The 25,070-nt window shown below is 41.5% G+C and overlaps 1 protein-coding gene across 1 annotated transcript in view; it reads right to left on the reverse strand.

The window, feature by feature from the left end:
* Positions 1–2,270: 2,270 nt before the first annotated feature.
* The window catches only part of CNNM4 (cyclin and CBS domain divalent metal cation transport mediator 4), a 65,764-nt gene continuing 42,964 nt past the window's right edge, over positions 2,271–25,070 (reverse strand). The window contains exons 7-9 of the mRNA XM_043980990.1: positions 21,844–21,939; positions 3,089–3,264; positions 2,271–2,803 (exon numbers count right to left, since the gene is read on the reverse strand). Coding sequence (XP_043836925.1) covers positions 2,597–2,803; positions 3,089–3,264; positions 21,844–21,939 — 479 coding nt within the window. The 3' untranslated portion in view covers positions 2,271–2,596. The remainder of the gene's footprint in view (positions 2,804–3,088; positions 3,265–21,843; positions 21,940–25,070) is intronic.

Genomic DNA, 25,070 nt, shown 5'->3' on the forward strand with positions numbered 1-25,070 from the left:
AGGATTTCAAACTCACTGAGATTTATACAGACATTTCATTTTTATTACCAATCAAAAATAAATTCCATATCTCATTTAGCAAATATTATCAGCTTTGTGACAAAAGACACAGACTCAAAATGAAACAGTGAAACTCCCCAAGAGTCAAACTTATAACAATGGCCAAAAAAAAAAAAATCACAAAAATATACAAATTAAAATCTCACACAAAATAAATAGGAGTTATTTGCAATGTTGGATATGACCTCTATATTGTATTTGAATGCCGTCTACAAAGGTCACTTTCAGTTTGTGGGAAGAAGCAGAGATAGGACAATTCCAGTATGTAATTCAGGCCCAGGAATAAAGTACATAGAGAAGGTGAGGCCAGGTCGTGGGAAGTTGGAAAGCTCCTCCTTCCTCCACTGGAAGGAGGATGTTTTTGGACCAGAAACATTTGGGAATGCTGCCTGACCATCAGCAGGAATATATTGTCCAGAAATTGGGAGAAAGGAGCATCTGTTGGCAGTAACCGTATGTTTAAAAAGAGGTAGGTGTGGAAGTGTGTGATCTGCCTTGTTTTATTCAACACACATCCATTTGGTTCAGACCAATGAATTTTGCATACCCTGGCTATACCGCAGGCTTCCCTTGCACTCTTAACAGGTGTCACAAAATGCAAGCCTTTCACCTCCTGGCTGAGGACAGTCACAGATGCCCCTAGAGAATTAAGGTGGAATCTCCCCATGAAGGGCCTTGTGACTGACGATCCATGGAGGTCATTTACTCTAGCAGGAGAGGAGTGAACAAGAGTGAAACTGGAGAAAACCATGCCCCCTTTGTTTTCAGATGACCAAAAAGGGGGCAGGCATCCCTGACACAAGATATATCTTGGTCCCAAGAGATGGGATTCTTTAGGCATCTGGAGAACAGAGCACCTGAGGGTAGGACTCTGTTGGTTGGGAAAAGGAATAAATAAATAAATAACACCTCAAAGAAACCATTTCTACTCTCCACATGGTTCTTGGGCCCCAGCTCTTCTTTCCTCCTGAACAATAGGCAATGAGCAACTTGGTCCCAATGCATCCCCAATAAGGAGATCTAAAGTTCTAGGATAGGGCCAAAAGGAAGAGACCTGCAGAGAGCTTCTGGGAAAGACTTGAGCTTCCAGGGCTACAGTACCATTAATGACATCCATGGAATTCAGGATGACTGTCTCAGAGCAGGACTAACCAGACAGGGCAGGGAGCTTTGGAGATAGAACAATTCCCTCCCTAAGGGAAATGTAGAAGCTGTCAATTGAGGAAGAACATCCTGCCTTGTGCTTCAGTGTAAAGGACAAGGGGACCTCATCTACCTCACAGCTCTCATCGCCAACACTGGAGAGGGGAGGCAGGGGTATTTGCCCTGGTAGAAAGATAAACCTGGATTGAAAATAGGGAATAGTGAAATCTGGGATGGCTCCCCCCCCCCCCCGACCCCAGTCAGGAGTCTGTCTTTGACTTGGCTTCTAAAGAACTCTTTGTCAGCAACACAAATGCCCCCAAACAATCTCACTCCTGAAGGGGTTATTCCCAGACAGGCCTCCTTCAGCTTGGATGTTCTTTCCATTTGGGCCAAGACTTTGGTTCAAGAAAGAGCAGGGGCTGATGTTAATGACTCTGGACCCTAACACTTTAGGTTCTCATCATTAGGGGGTCAGAGCAAGGGGTAGGTGCGGGATGAGTCATGTTATCAAAAGGAATGAGTCATGGCCCAGTCCACCAAATGCACCATTAAGAACCGTTCTGCACAGCTCAAGAAGTTCTGGATTTGGGAAGATTCTGGCCCCTAGCTTTGCAGAACCTCCCCATCATACCTCCATTTATTGCATCCTTGATCGAGGGCTTTCAGACACTGAATGCTGACCATTCAGAAGCACTAATCTTCCCTAGTTCTCAGGAATAATCCCTCAGTCACATGCCTAGGTAATTCTGTCTAAAGATCTTAGGTTCTTTGCTTGATGCGTAGGGTATGATCCCTTTCCTCTAGCAAGCCCCTAGGATGTGATCCATCAGGAAGGCCTGGAGAAGAGGCAGTGGGGATCTGGAGATCCCTGAGTCAGGGAAAATAAGCTAGAAGCTCAAGGTTAAAGGGAAGGGGATTATGGCTATTGCTTCCTGGGGAAGAAACCTCAGATGAGGCAGTACCCCAACTTTTTCTTTTAAAAAAAATTTAATAAAAACTCCTAACCCCAATATCCCAACCCCATCCCACCCTCCCTCCAAAGTAAAGTTTAGAAAGAGCAGCAATGAGCTTTCTTTAGAAATTCTCTCAGTTAAAAAAAAATCCGTGCCCCTTCCCCACTGTTCCCAGGATCTGCCCCTGGGCAGTACTACCCAGGCAATCCTATAGAAATTCCAGGCAACTACTCCTGGATGCTCCGCTAAGGCTCCCTGTGGAAGGGCAAAGTCTCCTCCCTGCCTCTAAAAGGCTAGGGAACATCTGCTTGGAGAGCCAGACAGGTTATCAAAGGGCTGGCCAGGGCCATTCTCCTCTGTCTGCTCTGCTCCCTCTGTGGATGTGGGCCCACTAGGGAGGCCCCCAAGGGATTGGCAGGGGGCCCCGGGCCCCCCTGTCACATGGGGCTTTCATGGGAGTTGTGGGTGGTCTTGTTCAGGAAAGCATTTCGCTCACTGAGAAGGCCTGTGGTCTCATCAGTGATCTGCAGCTCTGCCTTCTCTAACAACGTGACTTCAGAAGTGAGGTTGTCTAGTGGAGGAGTCTGGGGACTGCTCTCCATTTTTGTGGCCATCAACCCATTCTGGTATTGCTGCCGTGTGACCTGCAAGGGGAAAAAATCTTAGTCATGGAAAGCAAAGATCTCAACTGATGGAACACATGGGTAGAGAGTTCAAGGAAAAACAAGAGATGAATGGGCTAGTCAAGAATGAAGTGCAGTCATTTAAAGCTGGATAGAGAGCAGAAAGCAGAGACAAGGAAGAAGACAACACTTTGAGACTAGAATCAGGCAAAATACTTGTTTCCAAGAAAGACAAAGAAATCCAGATAACCAGATCCAATTGGGGAAGGGATGTGCATGGGGTGCTGGTTTGTACATGGTTCTCACCTTAATGTACTGCAGATCTGTGAGAGCCCGGACACTGAAGTCTGAGATGTACTGGTTTGCATTGCTGTTGGTGGTAGTGACGGATATAGGAGAAACCAAGCTATCTGTTCGCTCTTGATAATTGATGGAAGATGAACGGCTGAGGGTACTTGAGTAGGACACAGATGTGGAACGGTCTGTAAGCGGAATTAGAAGCATCAAGACAAGGATCTTCCCTTCCCTCTTAATATTACTCTTAGCAGGCAAGAGAGCAATGTCAATGTTGTCTGCCTCAAGGAACTCAACTCTGTGTCTGTGGGACTCATGGCCAAAGATCTCCCACAATTACCACATGCATTCATCTTCCCTAGATGAATAGGACAGAAAGCATCTGGAAAGTCGACATCTCTGCAGAGTGTCCCCAAAGTGGGACACTTCTGTAGAAGCCATGGTTCACACTCTGGCCTCTAAGCTAAGTATAGAAAGCTCACTTTCCTTTGAGCACAAAGCTCCAAGGACAGACAACAAAACCTGGCCTAAGGGTGAATACCCAGCTCCTCTGGAGAGTCACTGAGAAAGAATCCAGAGGAATGAACACGGCACTGCAGCAATGTGGTCTGGCTGGTGATCTTCTGAACATCAGTCTATATTGGTATTGGTATGATCTGTGAGGGGGAAACAGACATCTCAGCTCTGTGGGATCTCAGCTAATAAGACCGCTGTGGGAGACCATCGTCTCACCAGAACATAATGGTGTTATGGATGGACAGAGGCTTTGGAAGTCATCTGGTCTAAGCCTTCCTTTTACATATGGGGAAAATGAGACTCATAAAGGTTGAGTACCTTAACCAAAACCACACAACTAAGAAGTGGCAGCAACAGAGTCAAAACCTATCCGGATCTGTGGTGTCCAGAACTTAGATATGGAAGAAAAATCATATCATATGATATTCTATAGAGACATGGTTTATTTTTGCTCACTGTATTTCACTAGAATGCTCCTAAAAGGACAGACCTTTGTTTTATATGTATCATAGCACATAGTTATAGCACAGAATGGGAGATGAATAGTACTAACTAATCAAGCTAAACTTGGCTGAACTGGTTAATTCAACCCCACTCTGCAGAACCCAGGTTATAACAACAATTACTGACATTTATTTACATGGTGCTTTCAAGTTTGCCAAGTGCTTTACATACATCGTTTCATTTGAGTGTCACAACAAGCCTGGGAGGTAGGCATTGTTATTTCCATTTTACAAATCAGGAAACTAAAGCTCAAAGGTTAATTGCCTGGCCCAAGTTAGTAAGTGACAGAGATGGGATGTAAAGCTAAGCCTTCCTGATGCCAAGTCTAGTCCTCTATCCTCTAGTCTAGTTGTTAAGGTGTGATTCTTTCCATGGATATCTAGAGCAGAATCAGTAGAACTCTCAGTTTTCTAGTCATTGTATGAAAGAGTGAAAACTACTTTCCCTACTAACTATCCCCACCCTTTTATCTATCCAGTTTAGCTCTACCCCCTTCCCAAGTACTTTTCTTTTATTCACTCTCTAATCCATACTCTAGGAGCAGCTGGGTGGTTGGGCCTGGAGTCAGGAAAGCCTGAGTTCAAATTTGGCCTCAGACTCTTCACCCTGTTTGCCTCAGTTTCTTCATCTACAAAATGAGCTGGAGAAAGAAATAGCAAACTACTCCAGTATCTTTGCCAAGAAAACCCCAAATGGAGTCACAAAGAATCATATGACTAAAATAATCGAATAACAGCACTTCATTTTCTACTATTTCTCTTACTCAGAAACTAATCTCCACTATAACTTCCATGGTCTCCTTTGGAACTTATCTTCCTCCTAGAACATCATCTTCCTCTTGTGTTGTTTCTATCTTGAGATCAGGGACACTTGTCTTTTTCTGAAAGGCATCAGACATCTGAAAGCTATCCCTGGCTCTCCTCTCAAGCACTAGTTGGAGTGCTCTCATGGCCCCAGAGACACCAGGCCTAGATTCTGAGGTAGCACGGGGAGTTAGCGTCCTGGACTTGGGAGTCAGGAAGCTCTATGTGCTGTGTGACTGTGTAAATAACTTAGCCTTTCTGTGCTTCAGTTTCTTTCTCTGTAAAATGAGATAATTAAGACTCAATTGCCCCTAAAGTTCCTTCTAGCTCTAAATATGTGATCCTATAATCTTCCCCTCAACTACCATCTCTTAGCAACTTCTTCTTTGAAGTTCATTCCATCAGTCTACATCACCCTAGCCAGATCCTTGTTGCTGTCACCTACTGGATATCCTGGGCACTCTTCCTCCTCTCTCAAGGTGCTCAATACATGACTCATATTCTTCCCCCTTCACCTCAAATCCTATTGGCTTAATATTTAAAGACTTAACATATACACTGATTGCCTCTCCAACACTTTGGCCTTCAAGATCATCACCCTCTTCAGCACCAAGCACATAAACCTTACTCAACCTCAGTCACTCAAAAATAGGCCATCCATAATACTCTGATCAAATTCCTGAGTTCCTGAACTCCTGATGGAGGAAGTCACATCAATTAGTACCACCATGCTGCTAAGATCCACAACAAATTCCTGCAAGCAAATCTTAACTGGGCACTTAATTTTGCCTGGCAACTCTTTTGTTCTCCCTGACTGACCTTCTAACCCCCTCCCCACATCACTGGTTCCAAACCTCTTCTCAATCTCCCAAATGAAAACACTTCCTACGATTCCTCTCAATGAACTCTCTTCATCAACAAACTCAACTCTGCTCTTTTCCAGTCTCCTCTCCTTTACTCTACCTTCCATTTGTGACCTCTAGAATGCCTGCTTTGTCATTAAACAAACAAAATGAAACCAAAAAACCACCTTCCTTCTGTCTTCCCTTAATAGTCTTTCTATCAGCTGGCATTTCATAGATTCTCTCTGGACCGTATGCCCAGCCTCTCCAGTGCTTACTGTTTCTCTGTCTCCCAACACACTGGACCACCTTGCTACCTAACTATCCAACATCACCCCTATTCAGATCCTGGTTACTAAAATCTTGATCATATTCTTCCTCTCCATCCCAACCTCTGCCCTAATAATGAGGGAGTTTAACACACATGCATGCCCTTGAAAACACAAAAGCCTCCTACTTCATCAACCTTCTCAACTCATATGACCACACTTCCTCACAGGGATGGTCAAACACTGAATCTCACTATCACGAATAAATTCACTACCTTCAGTGATGGTCCTGGACTCTGCAATTCATCTCTAGTCATAACCTCTTATCCTTCCATCTCTCCAGGCACATTCTTCTCCACAATGTGTATTCTTCAATTCACTGTGGCATCCAGGCTTACCCCCCCCCCCCCCCCCGCCTCCTCCAAGTCTTTCATCCTTGCTTTGGTGTCTCTTTCCTTGCTTCACGGTAAGCTCCAAAAAGCTGTGCTTTAAGACTGTCACTTTGGCAGTTGTGTGGAGGATGGCCTGGAAAAGAGATACTTTAGGCAATTCCAAGGCTATTGTAGTAGTGAAAGTGAGAAGGGATGAGGACCTCCCTTAGGGGAGTGATCATGTGACTGGAAAGAAGGCTGTGGACACAACAGAAGCTGTAGAAGTAGAATCGATGAGACCTGGCAAGTGACGGATTTTATAGGGTGAGTGAGGAGAGAATGGGTAATCAAGAATGACCTGCTGTTTGCAAAGCTGAATGATTTGGAAGAAATTGGGAAATTTTGGTAGTGGGCTCAGTTTTAGGGAAAAGATAATGAGTTCTGGGGGCAGCTAGGTGGCACAGTGCATAAAGCACCAGTCCTGAATTCAGGAGGACCTGAGTTCAAATCCAGCTTAAGACACTTGACTCTTACTAGCTATGTGACACTGAGCAAGTCACTTAACCCTCACTGCCCTGAAAAAACAAAAACAACAAAAAAGATAATGAGTTCTGATTTGGACCTCTTCAGTCTGAGATTACCTATGTGACAACAAGATACCACTATTCTTCCAGCCTCCCAGGTTTACAACCCTAGCAAAAATGAATGTCTCAAATAAACAAATAAATAAATAAGAAAAAAATTTTAAAAGCAGGCAGCTAGATGGCTCAGTGGTTAAAGTGCTGGCCCTGGATTCACGAGTACCTGAGTTGAAATCCGGCCTCAGACACTTGACACTTACTAGCTGTGTGATCCTGGGCAAATCACTTAACCCCCACTGCCCCGCCAAAAAAAATAAAAAAAATTAATGCTTCAGCTCCTCCATCATCTCCATCTCATAGTCAGTTACCAAATCTTGTTGATTCTACTTCTACAGTATCTCAACCTCTACTACATCTCACATCTGATCTCTCCTCTTTACCCTACACAATTACTACCAAATCCTCATCACTTTTTGCCTAAATTATTGGAATGGCTTCCTAACTGGCCTCCTGCCCACACTCCAGTGTGTTGTACACACTGCTGCCAAAGTGATATTCCTTGAAAGCAGATCACATCATGTCACTCCCCTACTCAATCGTTATCCATAAACATAAATTCCCATTTGAGTATTAAAGCTCTTTATAACCTGGCCCCAACTTCTTTCCAGTGTCATTACATATTATTCCCCCTCTTGCACTTAGCTATTTATCCAAACTGGCTTTCTCTCTGTTCTTCACCTGTAACACTCCATTCCCCATCTCTGTGCCTTGCATTAGCTATCCCCCATACCTAGAATGTATATCTTCTTCACCTGTTTCAAAGACTTCTCTTCTGGGGCAGCTAGGAGGCACAGTGGATAGAGCATCAGCCCTGGAGTCAGGAGGACCTGAGTTCAAATCTGGCCTCAGACACTTGACACTTACTAGCTGTGTGACCTTGGGCAAGTCACTTAACCCCAACTGCCTCACCAAAAAAAAAAACAACAACAAAAAACAAAAAAAAAACCCCAAAGACTTCTCTTCTTTCACATATATTGATGCATTTGCTTTCTTCCTTGTTCCAGTTTAAGCTCCTTGGGAGAAGAGATTGTTTCATTTGCTGTATCTGTAACCCCAATGCCTAGCACAGTGCTTGGAATATAACTATCAATTAATCAGTGCTTGTTGATTTACTGATGAAGTTTGATGCAGGATTGGAATCTGGGAGAGAGACTTGGGCTAGAAAAACATCTGGGAGCCATCACATAAAGATGATGATTAAACTCAAGGAGGCAGGTGAGTATAGAGAGGAAAACTCAGGGGTACACCATAGGCTAGGGACACAATGTAAATGATGATTCAGCAAAGGAGACCAAGAGGGAGGGATTGGAAAGGAGATACAAGATACTAAGATAGAAGAACCAAAAGAGAGCAATAGCACAAAGGAAAAGAGAGGATCCAGAAAAGTGTGGCAAATAGTGTCAAATGCTGCAAAGAACTCAAGAAAAATGAGTAGTTAGGAAGGTCATTGGATTTGTCAAATGAGAGCTCACTGGCAACTTTTGGAAAGAATAATTTTAGTGACTAGGTAAAAGGAAAGAAGGCAAATTGAAAAGGATTGGAACAGTGAGAAAAGAGGGACTAGAAATGAGTAAAGACAGATTTTTCTAGGAATTTGGTTGTGACATGGAGAAGAAAAAGGAAAAGATAGGATGGTAGGGTCAAGCAAGGTGTGTTTTTGTTTTTTAAGAAGAGGACAGACCCAATCATGTTGTTAGTAGGAAGCAGAAGGAGCCTGTAATAACATTAGAGATTGTATGATTCTGGGGTCAACCTTCGTGAGAAGCGCCAGTAAAGAAGCAGAGAATGGGTGAAGCACACTGACTCCCCCTCACCCTTTCCCTATTTAGGCTCCATATCAGTAAATAATATGAAGACAACACTTTGGTCTAACGTCCTTGGTTATACCTACATGCCAGTCGTTGCTTATCAATTCTGAAAAAGAGTCCTATAACTAAGCCCTATAGAGCCATCTCCTCCTCCTCCCCCCATGAAGGAGAAAAACACTTTCTTTGAGGAAACTGAGTAAAAATTCAGGGGAGACTTCTAATCTCCCAGAACAGAATTAGGGCAAGAGGCCCTTGGTTGATCCAATGCAGGAATGAGAAGAAAGAAATCTTTGATTACTTCAGTTAATGGGAAGTAGCTCAAAAAGTCACCAGTGACCAACTTAAAAAGGAGAATCCCAATGGAGAATGCTCAAAGGGGGAGAGAATTATTTTAGGAAAATTATTCTCTAGGCCAAAAGTTAAGCGACTACTGTTGTGTTTGAAGGAGACTGTTAATTGAACTGCTGCTTAAACTCTGAACGCTTGCTCAATCTTGACTGTGGAATTCTATTATTTGAAACTATTAAAAAAGTTAAGTCAAAAAATAGCTTTTGTTAGAGATTTTCAAAGTCATGGGGAAACTGTCTATTTTTGGAACCTCTCTAAGCAGAAGATACTTGGATGAGGGCCTAGCTTCTTTGTGTTTTAGTTTTAGTTTTGTTTTGTTTTGGTTTTTTTTGCAGGGAAATGAGGGCTAAGTGACTTGCCCAGGGTCACACAGCTAGTAAGTGTCAAATGTCTGAGGATGGATTTGAACTCAGGTCCTCCTGAATCCAGGGCTGATGCTTTATCCACTGTACCATCTAGCTGCCCCCGAGGGCCTAGCTTCTTAAACTGTGGGTCAAAACTCCATACAGGGTCAAGTAGATTTCTGGGGCAGAGCCAAGATGGCAGAGGAAAGACAGTGAGCTCTCAAACTCATGACACAATCGCTCCAAAAAAATATCCAAATAACGCCATAGGAAAATGCCCAGAGCAGCAAAACTCACAGAAGAATGTGCTGAAATTATCTTCTAATCAAGAACGGCTTGGAAGGTCAGAAGGAGGGAGCTGCTGTGCTGATACAGGAGTCGAGCCCAACCCCACAGTCGCCCTGACACAGATCCAGTCCCAGGAAGGCCTCACCAGAAAAGCAGACCCCAAGTGCCTCTGAATCAGCTGAAGCACCAGTGTCATCTGGAACTAAGTTCACAGTCTGGTGAGAGGGCTGAGCCCTGGGCAGGGGGGAGACTACAGGGGTCCATGCTGGTGCTGAGGCAGAACTTGGATTTTTCACCCCTCCTGAGAACCAGGAGGTAGGCTTGAGTAGCAGTGGCCAAGGTGGGGGAGAGGCACAGGCTCATCAGAGCTGATAACCACAACACACAAAGCTGGTTGATTGGCAAGTTGGTCTGGGGTCATCTAAGGACCAGGGAACAGGCCAGGTGAGTGAAGAACCTGATCCTCCTTAAATCATACCACCTGGGACTTCTTAAGCTTGGGATACTGTAGCTTGGAAACAATGCCCCACTTTAAGGAGCTAAAAGTCAAGTAAAAGAAAGGCAAGATGAGTAGACAGAGAAAGGTGAGGACCATAGAAAGTTTCTTCAGTAACTAGGAAGACTAAGGTGCACCCTCAGAGTGAGATGTCAACATCAGGGCCCCTATATCTAAAGCTTCCAAGAAAAATATGAATTGGTCTCAGGCCATAGAAGTGCTCAAAAAGGACTTTGAAGATAAAGTTAGAGAAGTAGAGGAAAAAATGGAAAGAGAAATGAGGGTGATGCAGGAAAGACATGAGGAGAGTCAACAGCTTAAAAGTCAAATGGAAAAGGAGGTAGAAAAGCTCTCTGATGAAAATAATTGCCTAAGAATGAGGATTGAACAAATGGAAGACAGTGACTTTATGAGAAACCAAGACACAATAAAGCAAATACAAATGAATAAAAAAATAGAGGGCAATGTGAAATATCTTCTGGGAAAAACTACTGACCTGGAAAATAGGTCCAGGAGAGATAATTTGAAAATTATTGGTCTACCTGAAAACCATGATCAAGGAAAGAGCTTAGACATCATCTTCCAAGATATTCTCAGGGAAAATTGCCCTGAAATTCTAGAAGAAGCTAAAATAGAAATTGAAAGAATCCACTGATCACCTCCAGAAAGAGATCCCAAAAGGAAAACTCCTAGGAATATTATAGCCAAATTCCAGAGCTCTCAGGTCAAGGAGAAAATATTGCAAGCTGCCAAAAAGAAGGAATTCAAGTGCTGTGGAGCCCCAGTCAGGATAGCACAAGATCTAGTAGCTTCTACATTAAAGGACTGGAGGGCATGGAATATGATATTGCAGAGGGCAAAGGAAATGGGATTACAACCAAGAATCACCTACCCAGCAAAACTCAGCATAATCTTTCAGTGGAAAAAATGGGACTTTAATGAAAAAGAAGACTTTCAGATATTTGTGACAAAAAGACCTGAACTGAATGGCAAATTTGACTTTCAAATATAAGACCCTAGAGAATCATAAAAAATTGCAGTTGGGGGACATACCTGGGGTGGTACAGTGAGCGACTGTCTTGTGTCTGAGGCCAGGTTTTGGCTGGGATCCCCCTGGGTCCAGGGGGTGATGCTTTGTCCACTGTGTCACCTAGCTAAGTGATGACATCTTTAGGGTTAAACTGAGGGGTGAAGGGAATTCATTGGGGGAGGGGGAAGGGCAGAAGTGAAATCCTACAAGGCTTATATGGAGTGGGGGAAGAGATGGGAGAGGAACAGGGCAGTAAGTGAATTTTACACTCATCAGAGGCTCAGAGACCTTAAACTCATCAGAGCTGCCTCAAGGAGGGACTAACACACACACACACACCCAACTGGGTGGAGTAATCTATTTAATTTGGGCAGTAAATGAGCCTAACACTCATCAAAATTGGCTCAAAAACCTCAATCTCATTAGAATTGGCTCAAGGAGGGAATAATGGACACACTCAATTGGGTGGAGTAATCTCTCTAACCCTGCAGGAAAATAGGAGGGGAAGGGGATAAAGAGAGAGGGGCAAAAGAAGGAAGGGCAGAGTGGGGGAGGGGACAGACAGAAGCAAATGCCTTTTGAAGAGTGACAGGATGAAAGAAGATGGATAATAGAATAAATATCATGGGGAAGGGAATAGGATGGAAGGGAAACAGTTAACAATAGTAATCATGAAAAAGAGAAAAGGGCGAAAGATTGTACAAAAAATATTCATAGCAACTCTTGGTGGAGGCTAAGAATTGAGAATCAAGGGAATGTCCATCAATTGAGAAATGATGGAAAAGGCTGTGCTATATGATTGTAGTGGAATGGTCTTGTGCTACAGGAAATGACAAACAGGATGATGCCCCAAAAAACTGGAAAGACTAATGAACATCAATGTATAGTGAAGTGAGCAGAGCTGAGAGGACATTGTGCATAGTGACAGCAGTATTGTTCCATGAGCAATTTTGAATGACTTAACTACTCTCAGCAATGCAATGATCTAAGACAATCCCAAGGAACTAATGAGGAAGCTTACTATGCATCCCCATAGAAAGAACTGATAAAAAGAACACTTGTGGATTGTACATATATCACCTGGTTGTGATCTTGTGGACGAGGGAGGAAAGGGGAGGAGGGAGGGAGAAAAATTTGGAACTCTAAATCTTATGAAAATGAATGTTGAAAACTACCCTTACATGTAACTGGAAAAAATAAAATAAATGTTTGTTGCATACAGGGTCAAGTAACAATGTGGGGGTGGCGAAAAATTTGGCAACAGTAAGCAGTTATGTAGATCTATTTTATATACCAATAATACCTGGGATCGCATAAAAATTTCTTGGGCAACAAGGGGTTGTGAGTGGAAAAAGTTTACTAAGCACTGGATTAGGGTATGATAATTTAGATGAAAATAAACTGTTTCTAGCAGGTTTGTATCCCAAATGCAGAGAATCTTTTTCACAATGTCAAAGGGCTTTGACATGCAGGGTAAGGAAAAATAGGAAGCTTGGGGCAATTGCCTCTATTTTTTTAGTCAAGTATGAGGCAGGGTCAAATATAGAATATGACATCAGTGAAATGACTCAACAATAATAGCAACAAATATTGAGAGGACATCGGGGAGAGGGAGCTGTGGGAGGCCAAAAGACAGTAGGTTTGAAGCAATAGCTATAGAGAGTGATTGAACAATGGTTTCCAGAGGGCTAAATAGCTTCAACCAATCAGAAGATAGGCTGCTGCCTTTTAGTGCTAGCCAACCCACAGGCACATCTCAAGTATAATCCTACCACCCTCTTCACCCATTATAGTCCAACACTCCCTTATTCTGCCTCTTTATGGTGTTGACGCAAACCAACCTCTTCCTTTTTTCTGTAAACTCTCAACCTCCCATCTCTTGACTGTCAATGCATAGCACTGGCTGTTCAGGACAGTTATGACCAAGACCCTGGATATGCACCCACAGCAGCTTGTAAGCCTTTGGGGAAACTCCCCTTTCCAAATTCCCAGTGTGTGCACACACTGCTTGGCAGTTTACCTTAGCAGTATCAGTCACTCCCTCAGCTGGCTGTATACTCCTGAGCAGTGAGGCTATAAGCTAGAAAGAGTTCTGGCTGTCCAAATTTCCTTTAGAATGGGAAGGAGAGATTTTCCAGAATTGAAATTCAACTGCTCGACCAGCTATATTGATCTAATTAATCGAATGGTTGATAACTTACAATCATTATTTACAAGCCTACGCTGTTCCCCAGTACACACACACAACATAAATGCAATGAAATTATTCAATCACACTGCTCTCACTAAAAAATATTATCTTCCCTTCACCAGTTATTATGAATAATAACAACACATTATTTTAAAAATAATACTGCAGGGGCAGCTAGGGGGCACAGTGAATAAAGCACTGGCCCTGGATTCAGGAGGACCTGAGTTCAAATCTGGCCTCAGACACTTGACACTTACTAGCTGTGTGACCCTGGGCAAGTCACTTAACCCTCAATGCCCTGCAAAAAAAAAAAAAGAGAAGGGAGGAGAGGAACAATAGCAGGGTGATAATGGTTTGGAAGAGTGCCCAAGGGTCCAAGAGACTAAAGTCAATGAAAGACAAGATACAGAATGAGATATTCATATCCCACAACAGCTACTGATATAAAAGTGATAGAATGCAACACAGGGAGAGATGCAAGAATGGAAAGTTATGAGTAGATAGAAGAATTTCATAATTCTTGGTCACGGAAGTTGAACACTTTTAGTTGAGTGTGACATCAAGGATGAGACTGTGTGTGGCTGTGAAGGTCATGGGGGACAAGGGTATACAAGGGAATAGCAACATATATGTTGTAGTCTCCTAATATCAGCACAGAATTTGGGGTGGAGAAGAAAACTCTGAGTTGGGTAATGAACTTAAGAAAGGAGAAAGAATGACTCGAAGGGGAAGCTAGGTGGTGCAGTGGATAGAGCACCGGCCCTGGAGTCAGGAGGACCTGAGTTCAAATCTGGCCTCAGACACGTAACAATTACTAGCTGTGTGACCCTGGGCAAGTCACTTAACCCCAATTGCCTCACCAAAAAAAAAAAAAAAAAAGAATGACTCGAAAGTCAGTACATGACTGCTACCTGGAACTGAACTGGATGGCATATTTAGATAGTGTGAACCTCAGAAGAGAAATTACCGAGCAATGGAACCAGAGGGAAAGTCTGGAAAAAGCAATGGGAAGCAAGGAGTATTACCACTCCTAGTTCAGGACCAGCTAAACTTTAAATGGAAATGAATGGAAATACTAAATTATATACTATTCTCTGTCTTTGTGCCCCTTGTCCTGTCAGCTACCATGCATTACCAAACCACACCTTGCAATATTCATCATCATCCCTCTCTGTTCTTAATAGAAAACAAAGTTGGACAAAGTTATGCAACCATGCCAAAAGGACCTATTATAAAATTTGTATTATCTAATATAAAACAATCCATTTTATTCTTTGCTGATTAACTCTCTTACCTTTCCCGCAATAGCTGGGGAGATTTCTTCCCTTTGCTGTTACACTATAATCTATGATGAGGGCAGCTATCTATAGAACTAACATTAACAGTAGAGTGATCTGTTATCTTTCTGGGCCTGTATCTGAGAGGTAAGAAAACTTTCCAACACTTATCAAATTTGATGACTACGATACATTTCTGATGATTCATCTGGTAACAAATCATATAGACATAAGTAAGCTAGAAAGAATTATTTGGGATTATTTATTTATTTGTTTTGCTTTTTTTTCAGTGAGGCAATTGGGGTCAAGTAACTTGCCCAGGGTCACATGGCTAGTAAGTGTTAAGTGTCTGAGGCCGGATTTGAACTCAGGTACTCCTGAATCCAGGACCGGTGCTCTATCCACTGTGCCACCTAGCTGCCCCTATTTTTTGGGATTATTAAATCCTGGAAGAAATTGAAGTCCATAGAGGTACAGGTGATATTCTAACATCTAGCAACTGAAGTTGGGTGCTTTTAAAGAGAAAGGCAGATTTAGGAAAATAAAAAGCTGGTTAAGGAGATGGTATCTTGGGGCAGCTAGGTGGTGCAGTAGATAAAGCACCGGTCCTGGATTCAGGAGTACCTGAGTTCAAATCCGGCCTCAGACATTTGACACTTACTAGCTGTGTGACCCTGGGCAAGTCACTTAACTCCCACTGCCCTGCAAAACCAAAACCAAACCAAAACCAAACAAAACAAAAAAAACAAAGAAGATGGTATCTTGAGATCTGGAAACTATATGGCCAACAATTATGAAAAGGACAAATAAATTATGGTATGTGACCATATTGGAATATCTATGTCATAAGGAATTACAAATATATGAAGAATTCTAAGAAATATGAAAAGACATTTATTTAGGAGGGAAAAAATGGAAAAAAAATATACACACTAATTAAAACTATGCAAATAAAGATGTTAAAAGGCAATAAAAAGCTTACTCACATTGAATAATTTTGGTACTGCCTTGTGAAAGTTTAAGGACATTGTGTTCCTTTCTTTTAAAAAACTGTAAATTACAAAAGTGAACAGTGGCATATATAGCAATACTGTCAGGTGCAAAAACTTGTTTAACTGGTTTTTGGGGAAGGAAACAGGTCTTATTTTTGTTTGTGTACTTTATTTATGTCTATCTGCAGTGTTAAAAGAAAATAAAATTTATTCATATAAAAACAAAGATGAAAACAGGATTTGGATTTATGAGCCATAGCTCATTATTATTATTATTATTATTGGAGATAATAAAGTATGTAAGAACATTTAATATGAATTGATAAAAATACATTTGCCTGGAGTCTTGAAAATATAATCAAGAGGGTTTTAAACTGAAAAAGGGAAAGAAGATAACCGCTTACATCTAAGTATCAGACTTGATACAGTCACAGCACAATAATAATAATAATAATAAAGATGCCCAGTTATTTGTAGAAGACAGAACTTAACCCCATAAAACCCAACAACAAGTCTTTCCCAGCTATGACTGGAGTATAGTAGATAATCAAACAAGGGACTGAGACAAGCAGAAAAGATAAAATACTTTTGATATATTGAAAAGCTTTTGCATGAACAAAATCAATGCAACCACACTAAGAAAACTGTCAAATAGAAAAAAAAAAAACCAAACCAATCTGCATCAAATACCTCATGAAAAGAGAAAGATTGATGCGGAAATTCTTCAACGAATTCAGAATTGCAAAAGCTTTGTAATATAAGATGGAAGCAAAGGATGAATACAAAAACATGGTATGGTTCTATGAGAACAGTGACAGGTGTGCTGAAATTCAGTATAATCTGAGCCTAGAAGTAAATGTCAAGGAAAACAAAATATAATTTTAAAAACCTGTATTGGGAGAAAATGAAAAGATCAAAGAAAGAATAGGATATTGCTTAGGGTAGATGGGTCAATGATAATAAAATAAAATGTAAGCAGCTTGAGGGGAGGAACTATTTTATCTGTCTTTGTATCCTTGGTGCCTAGTACTGTGCCTGGCAAATGGTAGAACATTTAATAAATATTGTTGAACTGAATAGCAACTGATGATGATGATAGGCTCAACTATTCAACTGTGTTTCTATTTTCTCTGAAAAGGAGAATAATATTTGAAAGGGCAGAACAAAAATAATGAATTGAAATCCAAAATAGGCCATGAAAACACCTAGCTGGCCTTGATAAGTTCAAGTCCCAAGGGCCAAATGAACTACATTTCAGAATGCTGACAGAATTGCTGGATGTAAGTGCTGGACCTGTCAGTTATCTTTGAGTCTGCGGTCCCCAGGGCTAAAATAGAGGTAATGGGTAGAAATTGCAGAGGGACCGATTGCAGAATGAACTGCCTCAAGAGGTAAAAGGTTCCCCTGTATTTGAGGGGAAGCACAGTCTGGATGATTCCTTGTTGGGGGAATTGTAGGGGAAGGGGGTTCTTCTTCAAGTACAAGCTGGACTAGGTAGCCTCTGAGGTCCCTTCCAATTCTGAAATTCTATGACCATTTCTGTAAGTCTTCTTTAACTATAAAATCTGACTGGTACAAGTTCTTTTTTTTTTTTTTTTAAGTGAGGCAATTGGGGTTAAGTGACTTGCCCAGGGTCACACAGCTAGTAAGTGTTAAGTGTCTGAAGCCGGATTTGAACTCAGGTAGTCCTGAATCCAGGGCCGTGTACAAGTTCTTAAAAACATAACAAATCTCATTTCTTTCTCTAGCACTGTGTATGACATGGCATGACAAGATCTGTGAAGCTAACAAATCCAAAGCTGGATTACAGAAGTCCACTTTTTGATTCTTCCATATATCTCTAATCCATGTGGGTAATCCCACTATCAAAAGAGATCATAACCCCTTGGATCACTACAAATTTGTAGCCACAGAGTAGAAGTAGACATTGTTGCTTAAAAGATGACTATTGTTTAGGAGCAGGTTGGTGTTATTGCCAGAGAGGCTGTGCAATTTCCCAATGCAATCGACATCACCCTCTTCCTTGTGACTCCTGGGCCCAGTTCACTGCCAGTTGGCAGGGCCTATCCATGAAGCAGGAATTCAACCCAATGTAATGTAATTACACTGTATGTAACTATATGTAATTAGCTGAACAATATGGGTTCTTTACTGACTTGGTCTTTCCTGCATAGATTCCTGGGTTAATTCTGTCAAAGGCCATGAATCTTACAGAAGAGATTCACAAGTATTCTGTGGCTTGAGGCAATCAGTACAATATCCTTTGCAAATGTGAACCAATGGAACGCCTGACCAAGTCTCAAGAATCTCTCTTCTAGTCAAAGTCTGCACAGGACATCTTCCATTACCAGAACATTGGTGAGCCCTTTTATGAGGCACATTTCTCTCTGTTTTATGTCTTAAGTAATATTTATTTGTAATCAGAAGACCACTAAACCAAATTCTCTCTATGGTAGCCATTATCATGGAATCTTCTATGATTTTAATACATAGAAAGGCCAAACCCTAATGGTTTTATATCTGTGTTTTTTGCTACTGAGTCAAACTTTTCTATAATCAAAAATTATAACTAATGATAGTGGAGGTCTTGCATTCAAAGTGGCTTGTCTTAACAGAAAGGAAGTGATTGTTCACAGATGTTGGAGTCATTTCTAAATCAGTTTTCTATGAGTAGTCAGACCAGAAAGGTCAAAATCAATACTAAATTATAATGTTAAAAATGAAAAAAAAACACTATGTGCAATTACACTAACTTATTAAACCTGACCTATTAAAATAAGCTGATGAGTATAGGAGAAAGGAAGTGGATAAAAGTAAAGACATTTACTCTAATTACTGTAATTTCTGGGAGAGGCTTAAATGGCATAGAAACAGTTTCCAGGGGCAGCTAGGTGGTGCAGTGGATAGAGCACTGGCCCTGGATTCAGGAGGACCTGAGTTCAAATCCAGCCTCAGACACTTGACACTTACTAGCTGTGTGACCGTGGGCAAGTCACTTAACCCCAATTGCCTCACACCCCCCCCCAAAAAAGAAAAGAAACAGTTTCCATACCAAGGCCAAAACAGCTCAGAAATTGCCTCACTGGGCATGATCTCTGTGTTAAGCAGAGATACAGTGGCCAAGGATAACACTGGTTTAGTGTACAAATTGATATCTATTTTAATTTTTTTTTTTTGGTGAGGCAATTAAAGTTAAGTGACTTGCCCAGGGTCACACAGATAGTGTTAAGTTGTCTGATTCCGGATTTGAACTCAGGTCCTCCTGACTCCAGGGCTGGTGCTCTATCCACTGCGCCATCTAGCTGCCCCTACAAATTTATTTCTAAAACATTACAGAGGAGATTATAAACTGTATCATCTCACAAAACAGAAAAAAGGGAAAGCAAGTCTGCACAAAGTTTGGTAGAGGACACAACTAAGTTATGTCATCTTCAAGAGCATTTATAGATGAAAAGGGAATGAGGACAACAAATAGAAACAAAATAGAAGAGATTTTCAAGCATTTATATAGCAACTTATTTTCATCATCAAAAACAGTGGACCCACCACAGATGAACCTCAGAATCAGTTATAATGTAGAAGGAAATAAAAATGGCATTTAAGAAATGAAATTGAAAAAAAAAAAAAAAAAAAAAGAAATGAAATTGAGTATATAGCTAGACCTAACTAATTCCACACCAAATAAATCCATGCTAGAAATGACACAATTTTGAAAGTCCTCAGGGATCAATCAATTCTCAAAGGGAAAATTAACAAAAGAATAGAATTATCTGTGTTTTTAGCAAATACGGACCCATGACTATTTTCTTATCCCATTGGTCTAGGTATATATTGAAGGTATCCTTGATGAAAGCATGAAAAAAGGAACAAACTTTTTACAGATCACTTCCAAAATAGATCACATCTTCAATAAAAGCATCCTTTGCATAATCACTTTAACTCTAACATTAAATTTTCAGCCTAAATCAAACTTCAAATCTGAAATATCTAAATTCTCTAGTTAGCTCAAGAATGAAGCTCTAGGTGCCACAATGGCTTAGGGGACGGGAGAAGAGCCAGGATAAAAGAGGGAACTGAGGATGTTTGAGATTACTTTTGACTCTGTGTTACCTACTGCTCCAGGCTTTGTGTCATCTGCTAATTTGATAAGTAGAATTTGTAGTTTTCTTGAAAGCTTGCTTTTTTTGGGGGGTGGGGGGAAGCAGGGCAATGAGGGTAAAGTGACTTGCCCAGGGTCACACAACTAGTAAGTGTCAAGTGCCTGAGGCCGGATTTGAACTCAGGTTCTCCTGAATCCAGGGCCAATGCTTAATCCACTGCGTTACCTAGCTGCTCTGAAAGCTTACTTTTTAAACATTTCCTACATGAGGCTTTTCCTGTTCCCTGCCTGAAAGCTGTTGGTGTGTCCATCTCTACTTCCCATCACCATGTATTCATTTTGTATAGGAACTAGACCTGTGATTTCACTGGTACAGGGAGCTCTTAGGTGAGGAAACTCTACTAATGAATATGAGTGACACTGAGAGGCTGAATGACTGGCCCCAAGTCACAAACGATACTTGAAGCCAGCTCTTCCTGGGTTCAGGGATAGCTCTCTAGCTGCTACACTATAACACATCTCCATTTACTTTGTATAGATATGTCTGTCCTTTTTGTCTCTCCCTAAAGAATATAAACTCCTTGAGGACAGAGACTATTTCATTTGTGTCTTGCATCCCAGCACCTAGAACAATGTGTAGTGCCTATCAGGTGCTGGGATCAACTGAATGACCTGCAAATTTGATAAGCATATCACTTATACATGCTTTCATCCAGTCACTAAAAAATGATTAAACAGCACAGATCCCTCAAGTGCTATCACTATATATGTACCTCTCTCCAAGGTGACATCCAAGCATTAATGACTGCTTTTTGGATATGGCCATTCAGCCTGTCCTGAATCCACCACATTGTACTATCTCCTAGCCCATATTACTTTTCTTTGTCCACATAATTCCATGAATGACTTTGCCAAATGTTTTGCTGAAATCTAGATAAGCTAGATCTATAGCAATATAATAAACCTGTTAAAAAAAAGAAAGAAAATGAGGTTAGTCTGTCATGATCACTTCTTAATTTTCAAAGATCACTGCCCTTTGGTGATCTTGGAAAACATCACAGGCAATGGCTCAATGAGAACATATGTTAGTTCTTTCAAGACCTAAGCAAACACTTCCAGATATGGACTAGATGACTCGAACTCACTAAGGGCAGCTGTGTCCTCTCTGACTATTTTCTTAGTTATCATAGCTATCAGCTCCTCATGAGCCATTTTACTTCTGTCCTCTCCTGTTTTAAAATCGTTCTTGTCAGAAAACAAATAAGCAAAATCACATCTGGGGGCAGCTAGGTAGCACAGTGGATAAAGCACTGGCCCTGGATTCAGGAGGACCTGAGTTCAAATCTGGCCTCAGACACTTGACACTTACTAGCTGTGTGACCCTGGGCAAGTCACTTAACCCCAATTGCCTCACCAAAAAAAAAAAAAAAAAAATCACATCTGAGCAACTCTGCCTACAATCAGCTGTCTACTCCAAAACATTGTCCTATCCTTTTTTTGATCCATCACTTCTCCAATACTCTATCACTACAAAATTCTGAGTCTCAGATTTCTTTTTCAATCTCAGTTCATTTGATATTTTAGCACTCCTGACATTTTAATAGGATCATATTAGGATTTTGTATTCATCCTTGGTTTCCTCTTTTGTGCATGTCTTTTACACCTCTAAGTTGGTTGATGAATTCCTCTGCATTATATTGGTCTCTTTAGACCAAGAATTCCTTTTCTTCCATATGAAAATTGTTTCTTTCTGTGTCTTCAGACTTTCATTCTTGAGAATTTTCCTTCCTTCCTGAACTGACTGTCCCTGTAGAATTTTAGGTTGAGGGAATTAAGCTATCTCTGGGTCCACTGTAATCCACTTCTCCAAAATCTAAGGTTCATGTTAGACTGCTCAATTTTCCTCTTCTTCTGTATCACAAACTCTTAAGACAGAATAGTCACTTACCCCCAAGGTTCCCATCACTTCCACCCAAGCAACCAGTTCTTTCTTGTGGGTCTGAATCAGGTCCAGAATAGAAGTTTCCCTTGTTGGTTTCTCCACCTTTTGAAGGATGAAAGTATCATTAAGGCAAGTCAAGAAATCATTAGTGGCTCAGCTTTTGGCAGAAGAAGAGAGTTCCAACAGAAGTCCAGATAACTGAAGTCCCCCATCGCTACTATTTAATGTCACCACGACAAACTTGTGATTTGTATCATTGATTCCTCATCAGTTTTCCTTTTGCTGTCTAGGTAGACTGTAGGATAAATACTTCAATGATATCACTTCTGTTCTGCGTCCCATGATCTTCATCCAAATGCTCTCTATCATACTTTCCCCCTTTGGTTCCAAGACTTCCTCATGTAAGTATATCTTCTTAATATAGAGTGCTGCTCTGTACTATCACCACCTTAACCACCATATCCCCCCAGACCTTGATGATGACGATGACAGCCCAGGATCCTGAACCCAAGAGCCTTGGGAATAGTGGTGTTCCCCAAACCGCCAGCCCCTGCAGATCACTGAGGGAAGAAAGAGCCCATCTTCTTCATCACCACCAGCAACAGCTTCTCACCAACTAACTGCCACTAATAGACAAATAGGCACAAAAGCCCTGGGAGTGGCAGCACCTCAGACTGCCAGTCCTGCTTCCACCCAAGCCCCCACAGCCATCATCCAGGAGGTGGCTCGTCTGCCACTCACATGTCAGGCAAGCCAGCCTAGTTGAAGCAGCTTGTAACAGGCAGGTCGGATCAGCACCACCAACGCTTGGACCACTATATCTCGTAAGACTCTAATGGAAACAGACCAGGACCCTGAACCCAAGGGTCTTTGGGATGGCAACGCTTCTAGCTCAGCCCTGCAACCTGTCATCCTGGGAAGCCACCTGTAGAGAAGCAGCCTGGCAACAGTTTTGTATATGCTACGGCTGCCTCCTGAAGACCCAGAAAAGAGAGTCACTGTTACCTAAGACCTTGGCACTTTCGGATGGTTCAGCATCAGGAACTGATAGTACCTTTTTCAATAGAAATGACATTAAAGAAGGAGCCTTACCACCTGCTTTACCACTGAATCCTAGGGACCACAGGCCCCTTTCTATATGAATTGCAGCCCATTGGAATGTGAGCTCCTTGAGAGCAGGCAGTCTTACTTTTCTATTCATTTCCCCAGTGTTTAGCACAGTATTTTACATATGGTAAATGTTCCAATCAGGGGTGTGTGTGTGTGTGTGTGTGTGTGTGTGTGTGTGTGTGTGTATGCATGCACACATATTCCTGAATTTTCCTGGATATCCCTACTGCTATAAGGAGCATTTAAAATAATATTTCATTCTTCCTGCTAACCTAGAAAATGGTGAGCCATTCTTTGAATATATGGCCCTCTTTTCTAGGTATCCTTAATACAACACACCTGATAACTGGTCATCTCAGCCTTTACCCAAAAACCTCCAATGAGGGGTGATCCACTATCTTCTTTATTTATTTTTGCGGGGGCAATGAGGGTGAAGTGACTTTCCCAGGGTCACACAGCTAGTAAGTGTCAAGTGTCTGAGGCCGCATTTGAACTCAGGTCCTCCTGAATCCAGGGCCAGTGCTTTATTCACTGTACCACCTAGCTGCCCCCTTGATCCACTATCTTCTTCTTCTTTTTGTTTTTAGTGAGGCAAATGGGGTTAAGTGACTTGCCCAGGGTCACACAGCTAGTAAGTGTTAAGTGTCTGAGGCCAGATTTGAACTCAGGTACTCCTGACTCCAGGGCTGGTGCTCTATCCACTGCGCCACCTAGCTGCCCCGATCCACTGTCTTCTAAGGCAACTTATTATTCCCCTTTCAGACAGCTCTAATTTTTAGCAACTGTTCTCCTATGTCAAATCCAAGCCAATTTCCCTCTTTACCCCTAAGCTACATGAGAGGGCAGCAGTGTGGCTCTAGCATCTAGTTTGCTAATTATACATAGGTAAAAATACATTCCATCTCTGTCCAAGAGTCCATCATCTCTAGATTTTAAACTATTTTTTATTTTCACATCTCATTCTCAGGTACCACCTTCTTAAACAGCTGCTTCCTTCCCCAATCTGCCTTCCTTTATCTTCTGAAGTCCTTGCCTTCAACTGCCAGATATGCTGAAAGATACTCTTAAGGTCTTCAATTCCTTGCCTGACATTTTATACTTCTTATCATGGTTTATTAGATTCCTTTTGGAGGTCTTGTTTGTGCCCCTAGGAATCACTAGAAGCAGTCGCCATCAAGTTTGATAAGTCTTGGGGAGGTTCTCCATCAAATCCTGGATAAATGTCAGTGGACCTTTCTTTTGTTATTTTTGGTTCAACAAATGACTTCCCCAGCAGCCCTTCAGCAGGGAGTCATCAACCAGTACCAGTCTCATCTTTGTATGCTCTTTTGGATAATCTCTTACCTGAGGAAACTTGTGGATCCACAGCATCATTCACTGGAGGACCAGGAAGGAGCTGCCTCCTCTTCAAAGGATCAAGCTTACTTCTTTTCAGGAAGAGAATCATATATCTATTTCTTATGAGTGCATTTGGGACTACATGACCTCTAAGGTCCTTTCCAGTTTGAAACCTATGATCTTATCATCCTTTGTATTGCAACCTTACATCTTCCAATCTCCTGGCCTAAGCTAGGATTCCCTCTTCTCTGCCCCACCCCGCTTCAGATCCTCTTTCTTCTTTGTTTTTATACTCATACTCTTCTTTTTAATGCAACATCCCATTCTTCCTGATAACCTAGAGAATGGAAAGCCATTTTTTGAGTCCATGGCCCTCTCATCTGGGAGGAAACAGACTCGCACTTTTGACAGAAATAGCAATCACTGAATTATCTCAAAAAGACTAATATTCTGCATTCTATGTAATTCGCTGCCATACTGGCTCTGTTCTCCATACTTTTGAGGAAACAAGATCCTTAGTCCATAGTCATTATTGCTAGGTCAGGCCATGATGTTCCAGGCTCTGCTTCTGGATCACAAGATGACTCAAATAGCTTCTCCTTATTCAATTCCCCTATCTAAAAATTAGACAAAATGCTGTGGTGGAAAGAGCACTGACCTGAGATAAGAGAACTAAATTCTTATTTGTACCATTTCTTCCACTAGTTAGCTATATGATCTAGGATTTATTTCATCATTCTAAGACTAGTTTTTTCATCTACAAAAAGGATATTGGACTAAGTAAT

The sequence above is a fragment of the Dromiciops gliroides genome, chromosome 2, assembly GCF_019393635.1.
Source record: "Dromiciops gliroides isolate mDroGli1 chromosome 2, mDroGli1.pri, whole genome shotgun sequence".
NCBI classification, from domain to species: Eukaryota; Metazoa; Chordata; class Mammalia; order Microbiotheria; family Microbiotheriidae; genus Dromiciops; species Dromiciops gliroides.